This window comes from Canis aureus, chromosome X, assembly GCF_053574225.1.
Source record: "Canis aureus isolate CA01 chromosome X, VMU_Caureus_v.1.0, whole genome shotgun sequence".
Classification (NCBI taxonomy): domain Eukaryota; kingdom Metazoa; phylum Chordata; class Mammalia; order Carnivora; family Canidae; genus Canis; species Canis aureus.
In genome coordinates this window covers 112,427,211-112,450,498 of record NC_135649.1, presented here as the reverse complement: position 1 = coordinate 112,450,498, position 23,288 = coordinate 112,427,211, and the positions used below count along the sequence as shown (strand labels likewise).

The 23,288-nt window shown below is 39.2% G+C and overlaps 1 protein-coding gene and 1 pseudogene across 7 annotated transcripts in view; both read left to right on the top strand.

Moving 5' to 3' along the window:
• CA5B (carbonic anhydrase 5B) overlaps positions 1 to 20,674 on the top strand; it is a 133,051-nt gene extending 112,377 nt beyond the window's left edge. For 5 of the 6 annotated variants that reach the window (XM_077888847.1, XM_077888846.1, XM_077888849.1 and 2 more), the window contains 6 exons: positions 43 to 240; positions 7,925 to 8,043; positions 10,063 to 10,158; positions 10,905 to 10,967; positions 12,198 to 12,353; positions 18,376 to 20,674. In XM_077888847.1, coding sequence (XP_077744973.1) covers positions 43 to 240; positions 7,925 to 8,043; positions 10,063 to 10,158; positions 10,905 to 10,967; positions 12,198 to 12,353; positions 18,376 to 18,555 — 812 coding nt within the window. In that variant the 3' untranslated portion in view covers positions 18,556 to 20,674. The remainder of the gene's footprint in view (positions 1 to 42; positions 241 to 7,924; positions 8,044 to 10,062; positions 10,159 to 10,904; positions 10,968 to 12,197; positions 12,354 to 18,375) is intronic. The other variant, XM_077888852.1, reaches the window with a different exon arrangement.
• On the top strand, positions 101 to 7,893 carry LOC144308415 (uncharacterized; annotated as a pseudogene). Its single transcript, XR_013374884.1, has 2 exons — positions 101 to 240; positions 2,346 to 7,893. The product of XR_013374884.1 is annotated as an uncharacterized LOC144308415 (transcript).
• Positions 20,675 to 23,288: the final 2,614 nt, after the last annotated feature.

Here is a 23,288-nt window from a genome sequence, read left to right as displayed (position 1 = left end):
AGCGGACGTCTTGACCATAAGCCCCGATGTGCTTTCTCCTAGTGCACCCACTCTGGGAGAGCGTGGACCTGGTCCCGGTGGGTGAGCGCCAGTCGCCCATCAACATCCGGTGGAGGGACAGCGTCTTCGATCCTGCCTTAAAACCACTCACCATCTCTTACGACCCGACCACCTGCCTCCATGTCTGGAATAACGGGTACTCTTTCCTCGTGGAATTTGAAGATTCTACAGATAAATCAGGTGAGAGCCAGACTGGTGGTCTTGTCTGGAGTTCAAGACATCGTGTCAGCATCAGCACAGGCCATACCACACCGCCTCCATGGGAATGTGGACCTCTTTGAGCAGTGGCATGGGACTCTTTGCATTTACTTTTTTAACATTTGAAAAAAAAAAATCCCTCCTAGTTTTTATAAACATTTTCTTCTAGTAAAGGTAGTATTTATTAATAAGTATGTATATTGCTATGTATAGATAGGAGATAGGTTTTGAAATTAGAGCTTTGCCTGAAATTTGTATGTATTGAATATGTACTAATTTTCTCTGATTACTGACTTTACAAGATATTTTTACATTAAATAGTACTACTATTTAGATGTAAGTGAGCAGTTGCAATACCTTTGAAATGGGGCAAAAAGAATATTCATGTGTGCATGAAGTTAAAGTCTTGACAACTAGTTCTACACAGAAAAATAAAAACTCACAATCTGTTAATTTTGTTGATTAAAAGGTGTTACCTAGTTTATCAGAAACACAATTTAAAAGAGATTTTCAAACCCAAATATTATATTGCTTTTGAATTTTCTCTGGTTTTCGATTACCCAGGTATAAACTAATCTGAATGATTTCTTAGTTTATCCTAGAGTTTATCTCTGTGTCTATTGAACACAGAATGTGATTAATTTCATGTAGGGTTCCTTTTTCTTTTTCTTCTTTTTTTCAAGCCAAATTTGATGGCATCAAGTAGTCTTAGTCTGAAATGATTATTATTTGAAATAGTATATCTTAAAGAGTAGTTGTCAACCAGTGGCAGTTTTGCCCCCTCTTCCTCCCCTAGGACTGGGGGTACTTGGCAATATGTGTAGGCATTTTCAGTTGTCACACTTGCAGGGGTGGGATGGGGTGGGGTGGGGTAGTGGTGTGACTGACATCTTGTAGGTGAAAGTCAAACTGCTGAGGAAAAACTACAGTACATGGGACAGTACTCACCAAGAGTTACCCAGCCTCAAATATCATTAGAGCTGAGATTGACAAACCTTTTAGGAAATTAGTTTTCTCTTATGAATATGAGAAGACTAGCCTGTGAAAGTATGAATGCATGAAGTCAAAAGTGTAACCTCACGCATAAATAGAAGTGTTCCCTCCTGTATCTATCCTGGCTCTAGGATTCTCAAGTGCATCTTGGTTCTCTGTGCATTTTTCTAGTGATGCTCTGATACTTAGACACGGCCCTCTGGCCCAGCCCCAAACAGACTGCTCCTCCCATGGGAATTATTTCCTTTTCCTCTCAGATTTACTAGTATCTTTCCTAATTTTTCCAAAACCCTTTGGTATGCCCCCATCTCAACTGGAAGCCTATAATATTACATTACATATAAGAATTCCAGGAACCTTCAGAACAGCAACCTAAATTCCTACAATCCAGATGACCATCTTGCATGATGATGAGCTTCCCTTGTCACTGTCGAGTTCTACCATTACTCCTACCAACTAGACTAGTGGGCAGACCTAGTCTGTAAACACCAACTCTCATACGTGTACTCGGGATGAGCAGTAATCCTCTCAAGTCTAAATAATGCTCTCTAGGTCCCTGGCAACCTTCTTTTTTTCCTTCTGAGGATCCTAAATGTTGGTCAGTCTTCTATTGACCTTGCCAGTAGAGACTGTGTGTTTCCAATATATGATTGCTTCACTGAGTTGGAAATTATGGGAAGTTGTTCAGTAAGTTTCTTAACCAAGTAAGTTAATCTCCAGATCATTCAAAGCAAATAGCTTTCTGTTTTATTTTTCAGACTCAAGAATTCTTATCTAACCATTTGCTTGGTCAATCTCAGGTAGAAAACAAATGACCTGCATTTTCCTCATAATAACTCATAAGATACCCCCCAACACAACTAACTAAATCATTCCTTGATGTTACCTTTCCTAGGTGTGTCAGTGTCACACTGTTTTTACAAAATATACAAGAAAAATTGTAGAGAGGCTTCTAATTTTCCACTTGTTTTGTTAGGAAAGACCAAAATAGGTAACCCCTTTTTATTATGCTTTAATAATCATTTTCTTTAAGATACCATTAACCTTTGATAAGTACCTAACTTTCTCTATCTCTTTCTTTTTCCACATTTCAGTGACTGCCTGCTATTTCCTGCTTATTCTTCATTGCTATTTCTCCATGCTGTTGCAAAATAATTCATAGCATTCAAAGAGGAAGAAAGAGTGAATGAACATAAAACATAAAGAAAAAGAGAGCAAAGACTTCCTAGAAATGAAGAAAGGCAAGAACCAATTCTAACTCTAGAAAAGAAAGGAGCTAATAAATATCAATGTCTATAAATTTTTTAAAAGTTAGGAAATGCTGCTGCAGTGTGCTTTACAAAGACTCGGGATAAGGTATGCAAGGAAAGGGTTTGGGGAAGGTATGTGACAAAAAGGCAACATACCAAACCTTATGGGATGCAGCAAAAGTAGTGCTTAGAGGGAAATTAGACATGAAAATGTCTATATTGGTGAAGAAGAAATTTCTCAAATCAATAACCTAGCTTTAAGGATAGAAGAAGAGCAAACTAAACCCAAAGCAAACACAAAGAAGGGCATAATAAAGAACAGAGCACAAATCAGTGAAGTCAAAAGTTGGTTCTCCAGAAAGATCAACAAACCCGATAAACTTTTAGATAGGTGGACCAAGGAAAACAAATAAAACTCAAATTACTAGAATCAGAAATGAAAGAGGGACATCACCACCAACCTTACAGAAATTAAAAGGAAAATAAGAGAAGGTATGTGAGCATCTCATACCACTGCCCTTCGCTGGGTATTGTTTTGTTATTTGGCTCCCCTGAGTAGGACACAGTTCAATTTTTTTAATGAGTGTATGTGAGGGATAGAAAATATTGTGGGGAAGGACACTAAATTATGCCTGGGCTGAAGCGCATGAATGATCTCTAATTTCACCTCCTCTCAAAGTACTCTCTCTCATTGGCTATGTCACCAGGCCTCAAAGAGAGGAAGAAATGAGTCCTGTTGTTCTCCTATGGGTGCTTTCTGCCACATCTTAGGTCACTTAACACTTTTATAGGGCATCACTGGTAAACCCAGGAAGCATGCTTCCACAGACATTTGAAGTTCTCCTTCCTAATTTTGGTCCTGCCTTTACTTTTTTATAGAAAACAATGTAATGATTTTTAGCAAATTTATAGCATAGGACAGTCCAATTTTTTAAATATTTCCATTACCCCAGAACATTTCATGTCCATTTCCTTGCATTTAGTTGGATTTGTATGGGGCTTGTGTACCGCCTTTTCCTTCATCATCCCTTCCTCTGCTAGCTCCTTCACCTCCACATTAAAAGCAAAATAAGGGAGTGAACACTACGTAGATTGTTCACCATAGGCCCAGTGCTAGGCTGGGTATTTTATATTTGTTATCTAATTTTTTACAAGTTTAATCCTTGCTCATCTTAGAAAATTGAAAGAACAAAGTGTCAACAACCTCAAATAAGTATATATTTGTTTGATATGTCTTATGACTACTCTACTTTCTAATTTACTACCTTCTGTCTCCCCTCTGTGCCTGTTTCTTGCTGACTCCACTTCACCCCTCTCACTTCTGCCCCACCTGACCCCACCCTTTTCCTCACTCTTGCTGAGGAAACCAGTGATACTTCAATTAGCAAACCCAACAGACAGTTGGCAGTCTGCTTCTTTAGTTCCTGGTTTCATTGCTGATCTTCTAAGTGCCAGGCACTTGCCAGGTGTTCAGAATGGAAAGAGGAAGAAGGGATGGTTGCTGTCTTTAGGGAGCTTATAGCATGGTGGGGAGACATCCCCTTGAAGAGACAATACTAATGCAGAATGCTAAGTGCCATTAGGGAAGTGTTCAAGTGGGGTCTGGTGGGAGAAGGCTTCCTGGCAGAGGTGACACCTGGGCAGTCCATGAGGAGGTGGAAGTTCAAGGCAGTGCCATGCTTGTATTAGGTCTTACTCTGTAAAGAGCAAGAAGGAAGAAACAAGCAAGTCCTGAGGTAGGCAGGAGGTGGTACATGGAGAGTTCTGCACACCATGCCCAGAGATGGGGAATCTGATGCAGCTTACCTGGGTACTCTCGCTCTGGGTCTCACACTGGGCTGTGGTTGAGGTATCTTAACTTAGGACAAGAACTTCAATTTCATGAAACAGATCAGATTAAATATTTGCCAAAGTCAAGCTCACAATATGGAGCTGGCATAGAAAAACAAGTTTTTGGAAGATAATTAATTTTTTATTTCAGCGTGCCTCCTATTAATTTAGTGAATCATATGGTATTATTCTCTGTACCTCCCCTGCCCTTCAAAAAAAAGTGGTCATTGGTGTCTTTGCTCACCTTTTTGAAAACTTTTTTTTTTAAGGAGAAATTATGTAAAATATTTTCAAAAGGCAGTAAGATAGCAGACTAGTGCATGACATATCCAGTGTATTTGGTCCTTGGGATTGCTGTAGTCATACATAAAATTCAACTAATGATGCAAGAAACTCTAAAGATCACTAAGATAGATGAGATGGGTGGGCTTTATGCTGATGTATTGGTTTAACCATGGACAGACATCACCAGGGTTGGATTAGACGGAAGAAAGGAGGAACTAATTAATATGTGTTAGCAAATTCAAGAAAAAAAAAATCAGCACAACCCAAAGCCCGAAGAAGGGTGATTTTAAAATCTCATTTTTTTTCTCAATATTTTGCATTTAATGTATTGATTTCACTAGTTTAGAAAACTCTAAACAGAAGGTACGTATTATCCAACATGGTGAGGCCAGTGGTAGAGTGTGGATGACTCAGATTGTTCACTTTGTTCAAAGAGAGATAGGCGATAATTTTTCACTTGTAAATTTTTTATTCCATTTCAATGAAAGGGAGAGAAACACTAGTATCTTCCAAAATTGAAAAGCAAGGGGCACCTGGCTGGCTTAGTTGGTAGAGCAACCAACTCTTGATCTCAGGGTCGTGAGTTGGAGCCCCACATTGGGTGCAGAGTTTACTTAAGAAAAAAAAAGTATCAGTGTATAAAAAAGAAAGGGCATATCTTTTGTCCCCATATTTCAGTTTTATGAGTTTTTTTTTTTAAGATTTTATTTATTTATTAGAGAGAGAGAGAGAGAGAGAGGCAGAGATACAGGCAAGGGGAGAAACAGGCTCCATGCAGGGAGCCTGACGTGGGACTTGATCCTGGGTCTCCAGGATCAGGCCCTGGGCTGAAGGCGGCGCTAAACCGCCGAGCCACCAGGGCTGCCCAGTTTTAGGAGTTTGGATTGGATAAATATGCTAAGAGAAATTTGCATTTTATTGCACTTAAAAAATGGGTACAGTAACTCAAGGTCAAGATCATGTTCTAGGAAGAGGAGAACTCCCTCATCTTCTAGGCACAGGCAATCAAGAAGCAGATCAAGAGGGAGATCACATTCTAAGTCAAGGAGTAGGTGATGATTCAAAAGTCCAAGACAGAGAAGATCTCATTCCAGAGAGAGAAGTAGAAGGTCAAGGAGCACCCCAAAAGCCAGGGACAAAAAGAAAGAAGATCAAGAAAAGGACCGTTCCAAAACACCACCAAAAAGTTATAGCACAGCCAGACATTCCAGAAGTACAAGCAGAGAGAGACAACAGTGAAGTATGAGTGGCACAAGATCTCCTAAAAAGCCTGGGTCGCCTAAAAGGAAAGTATCTTTCTCATCATCCCCTAGGAGACAAAAAGGAGAAGAAGAAAGAAAAAGACAAAGAAAGAAGCAGAGATGAAGGAGAAAAATCAACAAGAAAGAAGAAGAAAAGGAAAGATAGGGAAAAGGATGATCAGGAATGAAAAATCAGAGAGTGACAAAGATGTAAAAGTCACATGGCATTAGGATGAGGAGGAACAAGGGAATGACAGCAAGAAAGAGAGAAAAGAAGAAACCGATAGAACCAAGTTCCCCTAAAACAAAAGAATGTTCTGTGGGAAAGCGAACTGGTGATTCACTAAGAGAATCCAAAGTGAATGGAGATGATCATCTTGAAGAAGACATGATTGTGAGTGGCCAAATATTGCCTTCTTGGGGGAGCCAACTGGATTCATGCACCAGTGCCGTTCCTTTGTGTGATTTCTTAATGCTGCATTTGTTCATCTCAAACCTAGATGAATACAGCTCTGAGTTATAATGGTTACATAGCTGATACTGATATTAGCTATTTACATTGTAAAGCTTGTGGAAAATGATTCAGGAGTAACCAGTTCTTGACAGGGTGAAATCTGATTGTGTAACCAAGCGGTTTTACTATTCTGGTGCTGCTTCATAACAAAACAAATGCTTCGTGTATCTACAGAAGGCATAGATGGTTTATGTTGTATGATCTCCTTATATTAAGTTCAATTATCATATTTCTAGAATTTGACTCATTGCAGTAATAGAGCCATATAGGAAATGCACTGATTCCATGTTAATTGTGGCGGGAATATCCTAAATGTTATTAAAATCCTCCAACATGATGGATCTACTTACGGTCTTGTTTGCTGACATGACAAATTAGCATTACTATAGTTACATCAGAAAATGAACATTTGAAAGAGATCATCCTTTAAGTCTTGTGGTCAAATTGTGGTTTTTGTTTAACTTTAAAAGCTTATACATGCGTTCACATTTTTGGATGGCCTACTAGCCTTTAATTATAGAAACAAGATTTCAAATGAAACTGTCTTTGTTGGTAAGTAAATAGCATAATTTGAAGTAGAGTTGTACGGCAACCCAGGTGGCTCAGCGGTTCAGCCCAGAGTCTGATCCTGGAGACCTAGGATCAAGTCCCGTCAGGCTCCCTGCATGGAGCCTGCTTGTGTCTCTGCCTCTCTCTGTCTCTGTGTCTCTCATGAATAAATAAATAAAAAGGCTAAAAAAAAATGTATTCTGAAGTAGAGTTGTATATGTTTTCATTAAGGTGTTTGGAATTTTTTTTTCTTGAAATAATTTATTTCACCTCTGCATCAGTGAAAGCCATCTGCCTACGCTGAGTCCATCTGTAAAAGAAAGTTATCTCTTGCCCTGATTTTCAGTTTTCCATCCTTTTATTAATTTGTTGTCATCTCAGTGTTGCAAAAAGGAGGTAGTACATTTTAAATTGACCTTCATTAAGCTTTTAAAATAAGACAGATCTACTTTATACTTTTTATTTGATCTCAAGCATAAAACCAATGAATTTGTTAGTATTACTGCCATAGTAATCTAATCCATACAGTGATCCCACGTGAAATGCAAAATAGTTAGGCAACTGTTTTCTTAGTTACAGGAGTTTCAAGCTTCACTTTTGTGCGGTAAAAAATACAGTAAGGCTACAGTCTGCCATGTTGATGTACAGTTTCTAAAAATGTTTTACAAGACTTTGATAATAAAACCCTTACACTATTTCATGTCCCTGTAAAAAAAAAAGTGGGCTCAGTAAATATAGAATATAAAAATAAGTCAAGAATTGGCTTTTAATGGTTGTAGGTAGCTTGGAGTGTAGTTAAATCTCAGTGTCTTTCAGAGTACAGGTTGTGTCCTGATCCATGTATTGACTTTGTGGAAATCAAGTTTATATACACTTGTATCTAATCCAGTGCACTCCACTTACGACAGTTCATATAGAAGGTCCACCCAAAGATCTGGCCTTTGCCCCACATCCCTCCATGGTGTGAAAAACTGTCCCCTGAATTGTTGGATGTGCCATTTCAGTTATCAAGGGAGGACCCCTGGAGGACAACTACCGACTGAAGCAATTCCATTTTCACTGGGGGGCCATCGATGCTTGGGGCTCTGAGCATACTGTGGACAGCAAATGTTACCCGGCAGAGGTATGTTGAGCAGCTTGGGAGCAGTGACAACTGTGAAGTGGGGATAGTGCTGAGTTTTTGTTTTTTTGTTTTTTGTTTTTTTTTATAGTGCTGAGTTTTTAAGACAGTCTCAGGAACAATCAGGTGATTCCGATAAATGCAAAATAGCTCCCTCGGGCATATTTGATTATTCCCAGTTTATACGTGTAAAAATGATAATCTACTCTCATCTCAAATGATAGAGCAGAAGTGAACCTTCAGATCCTAAAATGGGGAGGGAGCACCTGGGTGGCTCAGCAGTTGAGCATCTGCCTTTGGCTCAGGGTGTAATCCTGGGGTCCTGGGATCAAGTTCCACATCGGGCTCCCTGCAAGGAGCCTGCCTCCCTCTGTCTATGTCTCTGCCTCTCTCTGTGTGTTTCTCATGAATAAATAAATAAAATCTTTAAAAAAAAAGAGATCCTAAAACAGTGGGGCACCTGGATGGCCCAATGGTTAAGCTACTGCCTTTGGCTCAGGTCATGATTCTGGGGTCCTGGGATCCAGCCCTGCGTCGGGTTCCCTGCTCAGCAGAGAACCTGCATCTCCTCTCTCTCTCTGCCTCTCCTACCCCCTGCTTGTGTTTTCTCTCTCTCTCTTGCTCTCTGTGTCAAATAAATAATTAAAATATTTTTTAAAAAAAAGATCCTAAAACAATCCTTCTAGAATTCTAAGCTAGGCTCAAATTAAAGCCTGAAGTTATAACCGAGGCAACAATGCAGGGCCACCAGGTTGAATTAATCCAAGTGAGAATTGGTAGCAGCCTAAATGAAGGCTGTGGCGATAAAATTAGAGAAAAAGAGCAAGATTTAACAAGCATTTCTGAAATAAAAGCAACAGAACTTGGAGGCAAGGTCCATTTCAGGAGAGACGAACAAGTGAACTGTGACCTTGAGGGTATATTTGGGAAACTGGGTGATGATGCATTTATGAATGATGGACAAGAAATAATTTGTAGGGAGGAATAGGAAATGCAAAGGGAAATAGAATTTATTCTTACAATTTTCCCCTTAATTTAGTTTTAAATGATACCTTAAAAAGAAACACGTGTGGGGACGCCTGGGTGGATCAGCGGTTGGGCGCCTGCCTTTGGCTGATCCAGGTCGTGATCCTGGAATCTGGGATCAAGTCCCACATTGGGCTCCCTGTGAAGGGCCTGCTTTTCCCTCTGCCTGTGTCTCTCATGAATTAAAAAAAAAAAAAACGTGTTTTAAGTGGTTATCCCTCAAAGAAATTTGTCTTCAACTCTTGTCTAATTCCCATGGAGAGAATCTATTTCTCTCAATATAAACATCCCTCCTTAAGATGCAAATGGATTTTTGATATGATGGTTTAATGCAAATCAGAATGGGAATGGACAGACGTTACTCCCTCACCTTGCTATATTCGTTTTATTTTTCTCCAGATAAATCCCACTATTCAGAAGTAATATTAGGGGCACCTGGTGGCTCAGTCATTTGAGCGGCTAACTCTAGATTTTGGCTCAGGTCATGATCTCGGGGTCCTGGGATCCAGCCCCATGTTGGGCTCCACACTCAGTAATGAAGTCTGCTTGAGTCTCTCCCTCTCCCTCAACCCCTTCTCCCTCACCAGGATAAATAAATCAATCTTAAAAAAAAGAGGAATATTGGGATCCCTGGGTGGCGCAGCGGTTTGGCGCCTGCCTTTGGCCCAGGGCGCGATCCTGGAGACCCGGGATCGAATCCCACATCGGGCTTCCGGTGCATGGAGCCTGCTTCTTCCTCTGCCTGTGTCTCTCTCTCTCTCTCTCTCTCTGTGACTATCATTAAAAAAAAAAGAGGAATATTAATTACTGTTCCTGCATGCAGTTCTTCCTGCTATTTATTTCTATCTCATTTTGCACCAGATTGGTGTATGCTTTTCTCAGTGGCTTTATTTTGGGTGAGGAAACATGTTAAAATATGATGTGTTGAATAGGGCTGTTTGCTTTGGAGTGATACTTTATGGTCCTGTGTCAAACCTGCTTTTAATGGTGTTTCAGCTGCACTTGGTGCATTGGAATGCAGTCAAATTTGAAAACTTTGAGGATGCAGCACTAGAAGAACATGGTTTGGCTGTAATAGGAGTATTTTTAAAGGTAAGAATGTGATATTAAGTTCTGAGGGGCAGCCTCTTAGCGGTTTAGCGCCACCTTCAGCCCGGGTTTTGATCCTGGAGACCAAGGATCGAGTCCCACGTCAGGCTCCCTGCCTGTGTCTCTGCTTCTCTTTCTCTGTGTGTCTATCATGAATAAATAAATAAAATCTTAAAAAAACTAACTATAGTGGGGTAAAAAGAAACAATGATTGACTTGTGGGATCACTATGTTGTACACATGAAACTACTGTAACATTGTGTGTCAAAAAAAAAAAAACATTGTGTGTCAACTATACTTCAATTTAAGAAAACAAGAAAGAAAAAACAATGGTTAAAATACAAGATTGCTATGAATATATTTCAAATGGTATAAAAATGCAGTCCAATAGAGTAGTTATGAGCCACATTACGTAAATGAGCTCTTGAAATGTGGCTATTTTGTGGAACAATTTTTAATTTTAATTAATTAAAATTTCAACACAAGAACTGATATCTAAATGGAGCAGGGATACTTTTCCCTGCAGGCACGCTGACCCTGTCAGCAAACAGCCTGCTCATTTGTTCTGTGTCTACTTTAATTCTGTGATGTTTACAGTGATCTAAATTATCAGTTTAAGTGTAGTTTAAATAGGGTGATTGATTTGTTTTTATGTAATCACCAGGTGGCTAATTTTAATTCACATTCTGTTACGATTTCAAAAGTGAATGTCAATTGTTTTTAATATTTTCTCCTTGCTCCTTCTTTAGTTAGGCAAACATCACCAAGAACTACAGAAATTGGTGGATACCTTGCCATCAATCAAGCATAAGGTAATACTATTCTCCCTAAATCACTTGAAACATATCTTACATTTGATCTCAGAGTGGAGACGTTGACAAGGCACTTTGAAAGTTGCCCCGGAAGACAACTTGCTACTTAAGATGCGTGTGTTGAGGGGGATCCCTGGATGGCTCAGTGGCTGGGCATCTGCCTTCAGCCCAGGGCAAGGTCCTGGAGTCCCGGGATCGAGTCCCGCATCGGGCTCCCTGCATGGAGCCTGCTTCTCTCTCTGCCTATTTCTCTGCCTTTCTCTCTCTGTGTCTCTCATGAATAAATACATAATATCTTTAAAAAAAAAAAAAAAGATGCGTGTGTTGAGCCCCTGGCCCTGGGACACCTTGAAGGCCGCAGAAGTGATTCTGTTGGTGGGCACTGACCTCTGGTTTTGCTGCCATGCCCCAGCGCTCAGGGACTCGGGAACACAGCGCTGTCCCCTCCTCTGCTCCTTCTGAGTCCCGGTGGAAGCACCCAGAGCAGCCCTGTTGACTCTACCTGCCCTCTCACAGGCAGGGGGCAGAGAAGAGTCTGACAGAACCTTGGCTTGGCTAGCTGTAAAGAACAGTTACCATATCCTTCAGGATCTACCTTTGTGCAGGCCCCAGGGTTAACTGTCCAGTATTCAGGATCCCAAAGGGGCTGTTCCCTGGGGGTCCATATCTTCTCTCTCTCCCCCCACACCCACCCACCTGGCTGTCTCCCCACTACCTCTTTCCCTCTTCCCCTCCACCTCCCTCTTTTTCCTCCCTTCTCTCTGTCTCCCCTTTCCTCCCAGGGGCCTGGCTCCCCTGAATTTGCATTGTGTTTTAGAAAGGAGAACTCTATTCCTTTTTCTTGAAAAAGAGGAGCCTCTTTGTTCATGCACCAGCTACCACCTGATGCCTCCCAAAGAGGTCAGAGCAGACCACCTGCAGCAAACTCACTAGACTGGGCGGAGAAAGTGGTTTTTGCCGTGTTCCTGTGGAGGACTGTCAGGACTATACTGTTGTCAATTATGTCTCAATTAAAATCTGTTATGTCTCTTTTTTAAAAAAGAGAACCTTGCACAGTGGATTATATGTAAGAACAAAGCATGGGTGTGATTCTGTCCTTAGGCACCCAGAGGTACCTGCAACTCCTCTGGACCAGTGCTGGTCCCCAGACTCCCCAGGAATCAGGGTCTTGCAATTCCTGAGTGGTTTTCACGCTGAATGATAGTTTCGGTGACCCCTTCTCTTGGCCAGGACACCCTTGTGGAATTTGGGTCATTCGATCCTTCCTGCCTGATGCCTGCCTGCCCAGATTACTGGACCTACTCGGGGTCCCTGACTACCCCTCCACTCTCTGAGTCTGTCACCTGGATCATTAAGAAGCAGCCCGTAGAGGTTGATCATGATCAGGTATGTTCTTTCCACATTTCTGTATGAGGAAATGCTAGTCTGTCCCTTTAAAAACAAGGCTGGGCTCCAACTTTGGCATCAGTTGTTAACATCTTGTAATGCTTATACATTTTTATTAAAATGTGCTAACATCTTGTCTTAAAATTTGGGTATAAATTAGAGAAGGCTTCAAATCAACTAGAGAGAAGAGTTAAAATTGAGGAAACAAGGTTTTTACTTTCTTATTTGGCAATGACATATGTCTTATGCATTGTATATTTTGTATATAAATATGAATCTCTATATAAACAAGGCCCTTTTAAAAGGAAGAATGAAGGCTAGAAATGAATGTGCTCAAAACCCTTTAAAATCCTAAGGAAATTTTGCTCTGGAACTTCAGGATAAAGACAGAATCCAACAATGTCCAGAAATTCTAAGTCAGATGTTTTGAACTTCAGAGTTTATTTTCTTTTTAAAAATTAAGTTTATAAAAAAAAGTAAGTTTAAGTGGTGATTACTATGTCAATGCACAAAATCCTGTCTAATTCATAATTTAACTAAGCTACAATAATACTTGTATATGCTTGCTCTATGGGCTTTTTATTAATTACAAAGCATTTTCACAAGAGCAAGAGCTTCTAAAATCTTTTTTATGAAGCCAGGATAGCTGATACCAACATCAATCAAATCTTGCATCAAAAAATAAAGATTGAAGAATATATATATATATATATATATATATATATATATATAAAGATTTATTTTTTTATTTTAGAGAGGGAGGGGCAGAGGGAGAGAGAATTATAAGTAGGCTCCATACCCAGTGTGGAGCCCGATGTAAGGCTCTATCCCATAACCCTGAGATCATGACCTGAGCTGAAACCGAGTCCAATGCTTAATCAACCTCACCACTTAGGTGCTCCTCTGAAGAATATATTTTAAAGAAAGCAAAAACAATATATGAGAAATAAGCTAGCAGTACAAGCACGCTTGGGTGGCTCAGTTGGTTAAGCGGCTGCCTTCAACTCAGGTTATGATCCCAGGGTCCTAGGATTGAGTCCCATGTCATTGGGCTCGCTCAGCAAGGAGCCTGCCTTTCACTCCTTCTCTCTGCCTATGTCTCTGCCTCTCTCTCTCTTTCTCATGAATAAATAAATAAAATCTTTTTAAAAAATTTAAAAACTGAATAGTGAATTTTGCTAATGCCTTTTAACATATAGAAATGATTATATGATTTTTCTTTTTTTAAGAATTTTATTATTATTATTTTTTAAGAATTTTATTATTTTTTAAATTTATTTATTCATAGACACAGAGAGAGAGGCAGAGACACAGGCAGAGGGAGAAGCAGGCTCCATGCAGGGAGCCCGATATGGGACTCCAGGATCACACCCCAGGCTGCAGGCGGCGCCAAACCGCTGCGCCACCAGGGCTGCCCGATTATATGATTTTTCTATGTAGATTCACAGATATGATGAATTATACTAATATCATTCCTAATAAGGAACCATCCTTGCTTTGTTGGAATACATACTACTTGGTTGAAGTGTATTATTTCTTCTAGTGTACTGCTTACTTCCTTTTTTTTTTTTTTTTGCTTGCTTCCTTTTTTAAAAAGATTGTATTTTTTAATTGTCAGAGAGTGAGCAAGAGAGCACAAGCTGTCTTGGGCTTGCTCAGCAGGGAGCCTGCCTTTCACTCTGCCTGCTGCTCCCCCAGCTGTGCTCTCTTGCTCGCTCTCTGACAATTAAAAAATAAAATCTTTTTTAAAAAAGGAAGCAAGCAGTACATTAGAAGAAATAATACACTTCAACCAAGTAGTATGTATTCCAACAAAGCAAGGATGGTTCCTTATTAGGAATGATATTAGTATAATTCATCATATCTGTGAATCTACATAGAAAAATCATATAATCATTTCTATATGTTAAAAGGCATTAGCAAAATTCACTATTCAGTTTTTAAATTTTTAAAAAAGATTTTATTTATTCATTCATAAGAAAGAGAGAGAGAGACAGAGACATAGGCAGAGAGAAGCAGGCTCCATGCAGGGAGCTCGATGTAGGACTTGACCTCGAGACTCCAGGATCACGCCCTGGGCCAAAGGCAGATGCTCAACCGCTGAGCCACCTAGGCATCCCCAGTTTTTAAATTTTTAAAAAAGGTTTATTTATTTGAGAGAGAAAGAGTGCATGTGCAGGGAGGGGAAAGGGAGACGGAGAAAGTTCAGCAGGCTACTCACTGAGCTCAGAGCCCTAGCCCAGTTGCAAGGCTTGACTCCATGACCCCAAGATCATGACCTGAGCAAAAACCAACAAGAGTCATATGCTCAACCCACTGTGCCACTCAGGGGCCCCTCAGTTTCTTAAATGTTTAAATAAAATAGAAATGAATGGATATTTCCCTAAATTGATAAAAGGGATTGCTCTCAGTTCAAAAATAAATAGTATGCTTAATATGGAAATATTATTACCATATACAATTTTGTATTATGTTCTGGAAGTAGCCAATATGATTACACCAAAAAAGAAAAAACACATTAGAGAAACAATAAAAAAAAACTACCTCAAAAAAAAAACTACCTCAAAAATAAGGTAATTCAGTAATTAGTGGGGTATAATACTAATTTATAGAAATCAATACATTTAATATATATAAATCACAATCAGTTAAAGGATATAATGATATAAAGTTATAATGGAAGAATGAACACTATTTATAATGGAAACAAAAAGATAAAATGCCTTGAAGTAGGCTTAACAAGAAAATTTAGCATATAATCTTAAAACATCCCTGAAGGATACAAAAGAATTCATAAAATTGATACCATGCTATTAAATCAGAAGACAGCATAAAGACGCCTTTGATATCAATTCTCCTTCAGTTTTTTTTTAATTTTATTTATTTATTCATGAGAGACACCGAGGCAGAGACACAGGCAGAGGGAGAAGCAGGCTTCATGCAGGGAGCCAATGTGGGACTTGATTCCAGGACTCCAGTATCACGACCTGAGCCAAAGGCCAATACTCAACCACTGAGCCACCCAGGTGCCCCTCTCCTTCAGTTGTTATTCTCCATTGTTTATTCCCCATAAGTTTGATATGGTCCATTTACTGTGCCAATAGGATTTTTAGATAGATGTGCTATTTCTAAAATCATGCAGAAAAACAAACAAGCATAAATAGTCAGGGAAAATTCTGAAAGAGAAAATGATAGATGAGGTGGGGGTGGGGGGCGCCTGGGTGACTCAGTGGGCTAAGCGTTTGACTTCAGCTTGGGTCATGATATTGGGCTCCTGAGATAGAGCCCTGCCTCTGGGATAGAGCCCTGTCTCGTGCTGTCTCTGGCCATCTCTCTCTCTATCTCTCTCTCTCTCTCTCTCAAATAAATAAATAAATACTTAAAAAAAAAAAAAGGAAATGAGAGCTGATTAGATCCACATATTTATAAAGCCTCAATAGTAGTGTGGCCCTGGCAGACAAATAAAGAGATCACTGGAGGGGAGAAAGTGATTAAGTTCAGAAATACATCCAAGTACATATGAGAATTGAGTTTGTGGTAAAGGTAGCATCTCATTTCAATGGGGGAAAAGATGAGAGTCTCTCATAAATGCTGTTGAGGGACAACTTGTTAGACATTTGGGGGAGAAAAGTTAGACCCACCATTCAGACCTCATACAAGAATATATTCCAAATACATTCAATGTTAAAAACTCCACCATAAAAGTGCTAGGACAAGCATAGAGAAATCTTTTTATACTTCCAAATGGAGGAAGCTTTTCTAACTATATATCAAAACCAGAAGTCCTAAAGAAAGCAACTAGTAAATTAGACCATGTAATTTTTTAAAATCTGTGTGATGAGAACTACCAAAAACAAATGACAAAATACAGAACTTAACTGTCCATAAGCCTGGGCTTGGTGGCGTATACGTTTAGTCTGTGTCTATACTTCATATTTAAAAATTGACCTAACACTGAAAAATAAATCTGTAAAATCAGTAAATCAGAGGGTCAGTGGCCCATGTGAGGAGGTTTCAAATGAAATCTCAACACAGAAAACTCAGTAAGAAAAGAAATGTTAGCTGCCATCTATAATCCTAGTCACCTGTCAATGCAATCAGTGTTGGTCATTGGATAAATCCTTCTGGTTGTTTTGTCTATACAAATAAACATAAATCCTTTTGGTCTTTTATCTGTATAAATATACATAAATTTCTTTTTTTGAAGATTTTTATTTATTTATTCATGAGTGACAAAGACAGAGAGACAGACACACACACACACACACACACACACACACACACAGGCAGAGGGAGCAGCAGGCTCCATGCAGGCAGCCTGACATGGGACTCGATCCTGGGTCTCCAGGATCAGGCCCTGGGCTGAAGGTGGCGCTAAACCGCTGAGCCACCCGGGCTGCCCAAATATGCATAAATTTCTTAACCAAATGGAATCATTCTGTACCTACCATTTTGTTCCTGTTTTTACTCAATGATATGTGGAACATTTTATAGATCATAACATTATCTCCAACATCATTTTTAGTGACTAGATATAGTCCATTTTATAGATCTAATGTAACTTATTATTGATATTTGAGCTATTTCTAATCTTTTGCAATTAGCTGAATAAAAATAAATCTTAACTACTTGGACACATTATTAATTTATGAGGATATATGTGTAATTTGCATGTATAGTTACTGTGTTTGGTACTTGCTCCTGGTCACAGTCCTGCCTCTGCAGCTGTACTTGACCTGAAGTCTTTGATCCAGACAAATCTTCACATGCTTGCCTACTGTGCCTTCACACTGTCTTCTCCATAGCTGCAGCGTGCCTGATTGAGTGAGGAGAAATGCTGTGAAAAGATTTTATGGCCTGGCTTGAAGTCAAGTGTTCCAGAATATGGTTGCTCAGAAAGCCAAGGGGTGAATGATGCCATTGCCATGTTAGAGAAGAGGCCCTTGATTTGGGGCTGCTCCTTTTCATCTGAACTGTACTGTCCAATCCAGTAGCCACCAGTCACATGTCACCATTTAAATTTAAATATAAGTACATTAAAATAAAAATCAGATTAAAAATTCAGTTACAGGGCAGCCCGGGTGGCTCAGCAGTTTAGCGCCGCCTTCAGCCCAGGGCGTGAACCTGGCGACCCAGGATCAAGTCCCACATCGGGCTCCCTGCATGGAGCCTGCTTCTCCCTCTGCCTGTGTCTTTGCCTCTCTCTGTGTCTCTAAGAAATAAATAAAATCTTTAAAAAAAAAATTCAGTTACAGGGCTCCTGGCTGGCTCAGTCAGTAGAGCATGCAACTCTTGATTTCAGGATTGTGATTTCGAGCCCCACGATGGGTGTAGAGATTACTAAAAAATAAATAAATAAACCTTAAAAAATTAAAAATAAATAAATACGTAAAAACTCAGTCCCTTAGTTGCACTGGCCACATTTCAAGCACTCAGTAGCCATATGTGGCTTGTGGCTACCATAATGAATCATGCAGAAGACACTTCCATCATCACAGAAAGTTCTCTTGGACAGTGTTGGCAGGGGGCATCCCACTGCCTGTTAAGAAGATACTCACATGCGCCACCTTTCCCACAATGCCCAGGTCTGGAGCAATGAAAATACATTGTATTAATGATTCGGCTACATTTTAAAGAAACAAAACATTTTTGGCACTGTTACTATAGGTATCAGTCCTTCCCTATATTATCCTGTAGGCTACTTATTTTCCCCATTTAAAGATGGGGCTCCTGGAATCAAAGATAAAGTACCTGGTCCTTGGCAAATGGCCAATATATGGGGGACTGGGCCATTGACCCCCACTCTTCAGACCCAAGTACCTCATCGGCTTTACCACCTCCTGTCACTCTCCTCCCACACATTTTATTCCCTGTCCAGCAGAGAAGGCATTCCCACCCAGAAATAAGTTGTTCTGTGTATTGTTGGCAGAATGTTTCACAATTGTAAAACTGAAAGTAATTTATTCATGAAGTTAAGCTGTTACTTTATTGAAATTCTTTATGCTTCCTACTTCTATTCTAGCTTGAGCAGTTTCGGACTCTGCTTTTCACATCAGAGGGGGAGAAGGAGAAAAGAATGGTGGACAATTTCCGCCCCCTCCAGCCCCTGATGAATCGCACTGTCCGCTCTTCCTTCCGTCATGATTATGTACTGAATATACAAGCGAAACCCCAGTCTTCAACTAGCCAAGTGACCCCCTGAGATGCTCATATCTGGGCAGTACTTTGCTTTAATAAATAATAGCTTTTTTAAAATTGCAACTAGACTATTTGAAACACCTGCATTTAATAATAATTAGAGGCATGCATTTCTTGTGTAGCAGTACTCCCATGAGTCTTTGAGGAAAGCTCTTTGGTAGACAAGTTCTTAATTTTATTGATAACGATGTTTAATGCTGAAGTAGCAGCAAGAGACTCAAGTTTCTCCTACAGCAGCCTGTTGATAATTGTAATGTCTTTTCATGTCTGATATTTCTGAGTTGTCTTTTTATGTTTATCAGTTAGTACTTCTATAGAGCTATAAGTAGGGATGGCAATCAAAATATTGAACAACTGGAACAACTATAGAGCTATAAGTAGGGATGGTAATCAAAATATTGAACAATTGAACACAGACACTGATCCTTCAGAAGGCAGGCCTCTCAGAAATAGCCTCAGAGTCCAGGCTGGTACTTCCTGGCTAGCTGAACATTGGCCATGGTTTTACATATATTTTATTTCAAAACATGAATGTATATTCTTTTATAAGGCCTTCCCAATGAATATATTTGTCCTGACCTTTCGTTGTCATTCATAGTACATGATATGCTTACTTACTTACTATTAACTTACAAGATAGAAAAAACAAGAATTTACTTTATAACTAGGAATCCATTTCCACTTTTTTTTTCTATTTTCACTTCTGAAGATCAGATATATTACTTCAATACTTGATCATATGGAAAGCGTATGCAGAACATTTTAAAGAAAATGCTTGAAGGACCTAGAATTTAAAATTCTTTCATGACATATTTATAGAAATCTTTTTCAAAAGACTAGTAATATAAATCTATAGTTTATAGTATTATTTTGCATTGTTTGTACACTGTTTCATAAAATATAATATTTTCCACTATGACAGAACCATCTTGGCTTCATGGCTTCCCTTGAACTGCTGAACTTTATTACATTGTTCTATGCAAGGCAGGTGCTCAACTTGCCAATTTATACAATAGCTTAGAAGACTTGCTACAGTAACAAGGAGAGAAACTTAACAGGCTAAAATCTAGAGAACTCTACATATTCTGAGGAATCCATGCTATTGCTGCCTTTGCTTTTAAATATCTTGGAATATTTCTAGTTGCCTATAAGCCTGTGTTCAAACTCATATTGCATTTACTAGTAGTATTCCTTTCATTAGGATGCTAATCATTTGATCTGCAAAGGCAGGGTTAGATGAGTAGATTTGACACTACTGAACTCTACACTGAAAAAGGTTAAGATGGTAAATTTTATGTGTATTTTACCACAATTAACAATAGATAATACATTCAGTAGGAAAAAAATAAGCTTGGAGCTATATGTATAAGTTTGGGGAGCTATGTGCTCTTAAAAAAGGGAGAGGATGAAGGCATTCGCTTCTAGAGTGCATTCCTTTTCTGGAAAGAAAATGAGTAAAATTCTTAAAAAGATAATTGTGGGGGGAAAATGTATATCTTAATTTTATTTAATTGATCTGTTCAAACCACAGTTACCTTTAAAAGGGTAAACACATAAGATATGCATTTTCCAGAGCACATGGGCCTTCTTCCTAGGCCTTTTGCAAACTCCTGGTGCAAAATTATGTTGCAGTGAATCTTCCAAATTGGAGTGAGAACCAATGGACCAATGCCTGATTTGCCCTTATATCTTAGAGCTACAAAGGTTGTTTTTATTGGGTGTGTCCAGTTTGCTATACCTGATTCAGTTGCACCTGGTGTTCTGGTGTGATTAACAGCGTCCTCTCACTCTCAACCATGTCATGGTTTGCATAATAAATTCTTGGTCACCTTCTCCATGGAGGTTATAGAAACTGCCTTAGGGAAATGTGGTCCCTCCTCCTTGCCCGTGCCTTAGTCGTATGACCTCCAAAGGGGTGCTTCAGATTCCAGGGCTACTGATACAACCTAACAAGAAACTTTTTGTCTTTTGTGCCTCCAAAAGTGTTTTACTTGTATCTTCCTGAACTCAAAGGGGGAAAATGGGCTTGAGGTCTGTCAAAGGGCTTGAGAAAGAATTTTGTATGAACACTGCTCCTCATTTTCATTAAATACTATAATAAAATGCTTTCTTTACAATATTAATATTTGTTGAATGGCTTTTTCTTCCTATTAGCTGTTTGTTTGTTTATTTATTTTTTAGTATGTACAATGTAAAATTAGTGAGACATCCTTTACCATGTAATCAGAAAGTGACTGGAAAACTAACAGATTTATTTAAAAAAGCAGGAAAACAAAAGGCACCCACTTCTCAGCTCACCTCTTTCTGTCAAATCAGGGCACAATATCCTGACATCACCAATAGGACAAGCTGTCAGCCCTTTTCTCCTTTCCAGGGCTGTGTGGGGTAGGGTAAAGGTGGCTCTTCTAAAAGCAGGCATCTACCTCAAGAACGTTTGGGAAGATGTCTCTCCCTTGTTCACTGGGGGACACATTTCTTTTGGTAGAATATTAGCAAAATTACAGTATTGTGATCATTTTAGGTATTTTTGTGCCACTAGAAGAACCAACATTATTTACTTGATACTTATTCTACTTAATGTTCTATTGTCTTTTTAATTCAACTTTACTGGTTCAATTCTTTCCTACAAAATTTTATCAATCAAAAATGGATATAGTTTAAGCGAATAGCCTATTGTTTTAACCAATCAATGAGTACACGTAAACAATACTAGCCACTTTACATGTAAACAGTAATGCATTTTTGTTAGGACCTAAATGTCTATGTCTTCCCCTCTCCATTCATATGTTGAAGTCTAACCCCCAAAGTGATGGTATTAGGAGGTGGGGACTTTGGGAGGTGATTAGGTCATAAGAGTGGTGCCTCGTGATGGTATTAGTGCCTTTATAAAAGAGACCCCAGAGAGCTCTCTCACCCCTTCCCTCATGTGGGGACACAGCAAGAAGATGGCCATCAATGAGCCGGTAAGGAAGTTCTCATCAGATACTGAGTCTGCTGGGACCCTGATCTTGGACTTCCAGGCTCCAGAACTGTGAGAAACAAATTCCTGTTGTTTGTAAGCTCCCCAGTCTGTGGTACATTGTTATGGCAGCCCAAAAGGACTAAGACCCTTGTCATCCGCATTTTTGTACTTTCTGATTCCTGATCTTTGAGTTCAACCCCTCTTCAGAAATGGTACTTTGGTTTGGGTTCTAGGTGGGGATGTTGACTCTGCCAGCATTCCTTCTCAAACCACCAGCAGTTTTGTTGCTTAGAGTTCATCACCAGAATTGAGTAATAACCACTATTGCTGCATAGTTCTTTCCTCTTTTTTTTTTAAGATATTTTATTTATTTGGGAGAGATGAAGAGAGAGCATGAGTTGAGGGGGGCAGAGGGAGAGGGAGAAGCAGACTCCCTGGTCAGTAGGGAGCCTGACGTGGGGCTCGATCCCAGGACCCCAAGATCATGACCTGAGCCGAAGGCAGACGCTTAACAGACTGAGCCACCAGGTGCCCCAATTCTTTCCTCTTTTAATCAGTTGTATAAGCATAGATTTATATGTACTTTTCATATTAATATACTACCTTAAGTATTTTATTTTGCTATCATCTTAGGTAATAACTATAATCTGGAGAATATATAAAGCACTTGGTATAGCAATGACTTTTGGAAAGGACTTGAGACCCCACTGTATGTACCTGAATAAATCTGGTGATTAATACTGAAATTAATGGTAGGTGAGAAGTGGAATCTTCTTTTCTGAGAATTTCTGCACTGACCATTGTATGAATCCTGTACCATAGTCCTACTAGAGCAAGAAAAACCCAAGCTAATTCAGAGTCCCATCCCGGCTTTCAGAAAGTAGACATTTTTTTTTCTTGCTCTCCCTTTATGCTTGCAATAAATGTAAGATACATTTATGGATCATTCTTTAGTCATTTTGTTTTCTATTTTCTACTGATGATGTAAAATCAAAATTTAGGCTTTTTTCCCATAGATGGGGAGATAAACTAAAATGTACATACTTGAGAATAAGTTGATGTTGTATGTCAGGAACCAAGAAAAATATATGTTATGTTGCAGAATAAAGATAGTTTTGTTCTCTTTATCAGGATATCATAGTACAATGTATCTTTGCATGAAATTTATACATACCTTATTTTTATCTAATGGTTTATTAAATGCAAATGATGGTAGCTATAGTTTGAGATGAAATTGGCTTTCAGGATAACTTATGTAATGACATTAACTTGCACAATTCAAGCTTGTGCATGAAGATGAATTCAGTGGTTGTTAGGGATAAATGTCTAACTCCTATAAAATTTAATTCATATTAATTTGTAGGTCATAATAAAATATAAATCTGTATCCTTTTTTAATTAGGAGCATCTTCCTAGAAGACATTATTTTTTAACGATTTATTTATTTTAGAGAGTGAGAGAGTGTGTACAAGTGGGAGAAGGGGCAGAATCCCAAGCAGGCTGTCTGCTGAGTATGGAACCCAACATGGGGCTGTCTGCTGAGTATGGAACCCAACATGGGGCTAGATCTCATGACCCAGACCATGATCTGAGCCAAAATCAAGAGTCACTCAACCAACTGAGTGACCCAGGCACCCTTCCTAGAAGACATTCTTACTTATTGTTCTGACATGAAATTCTGGTCCAAGTCATAAGAAATGTTATAGGAACCCACACAGTAACACTTTTTAGAATGGCAGCAATTCTCAATGATTCTCAATGAGTTTCCTGGTCAC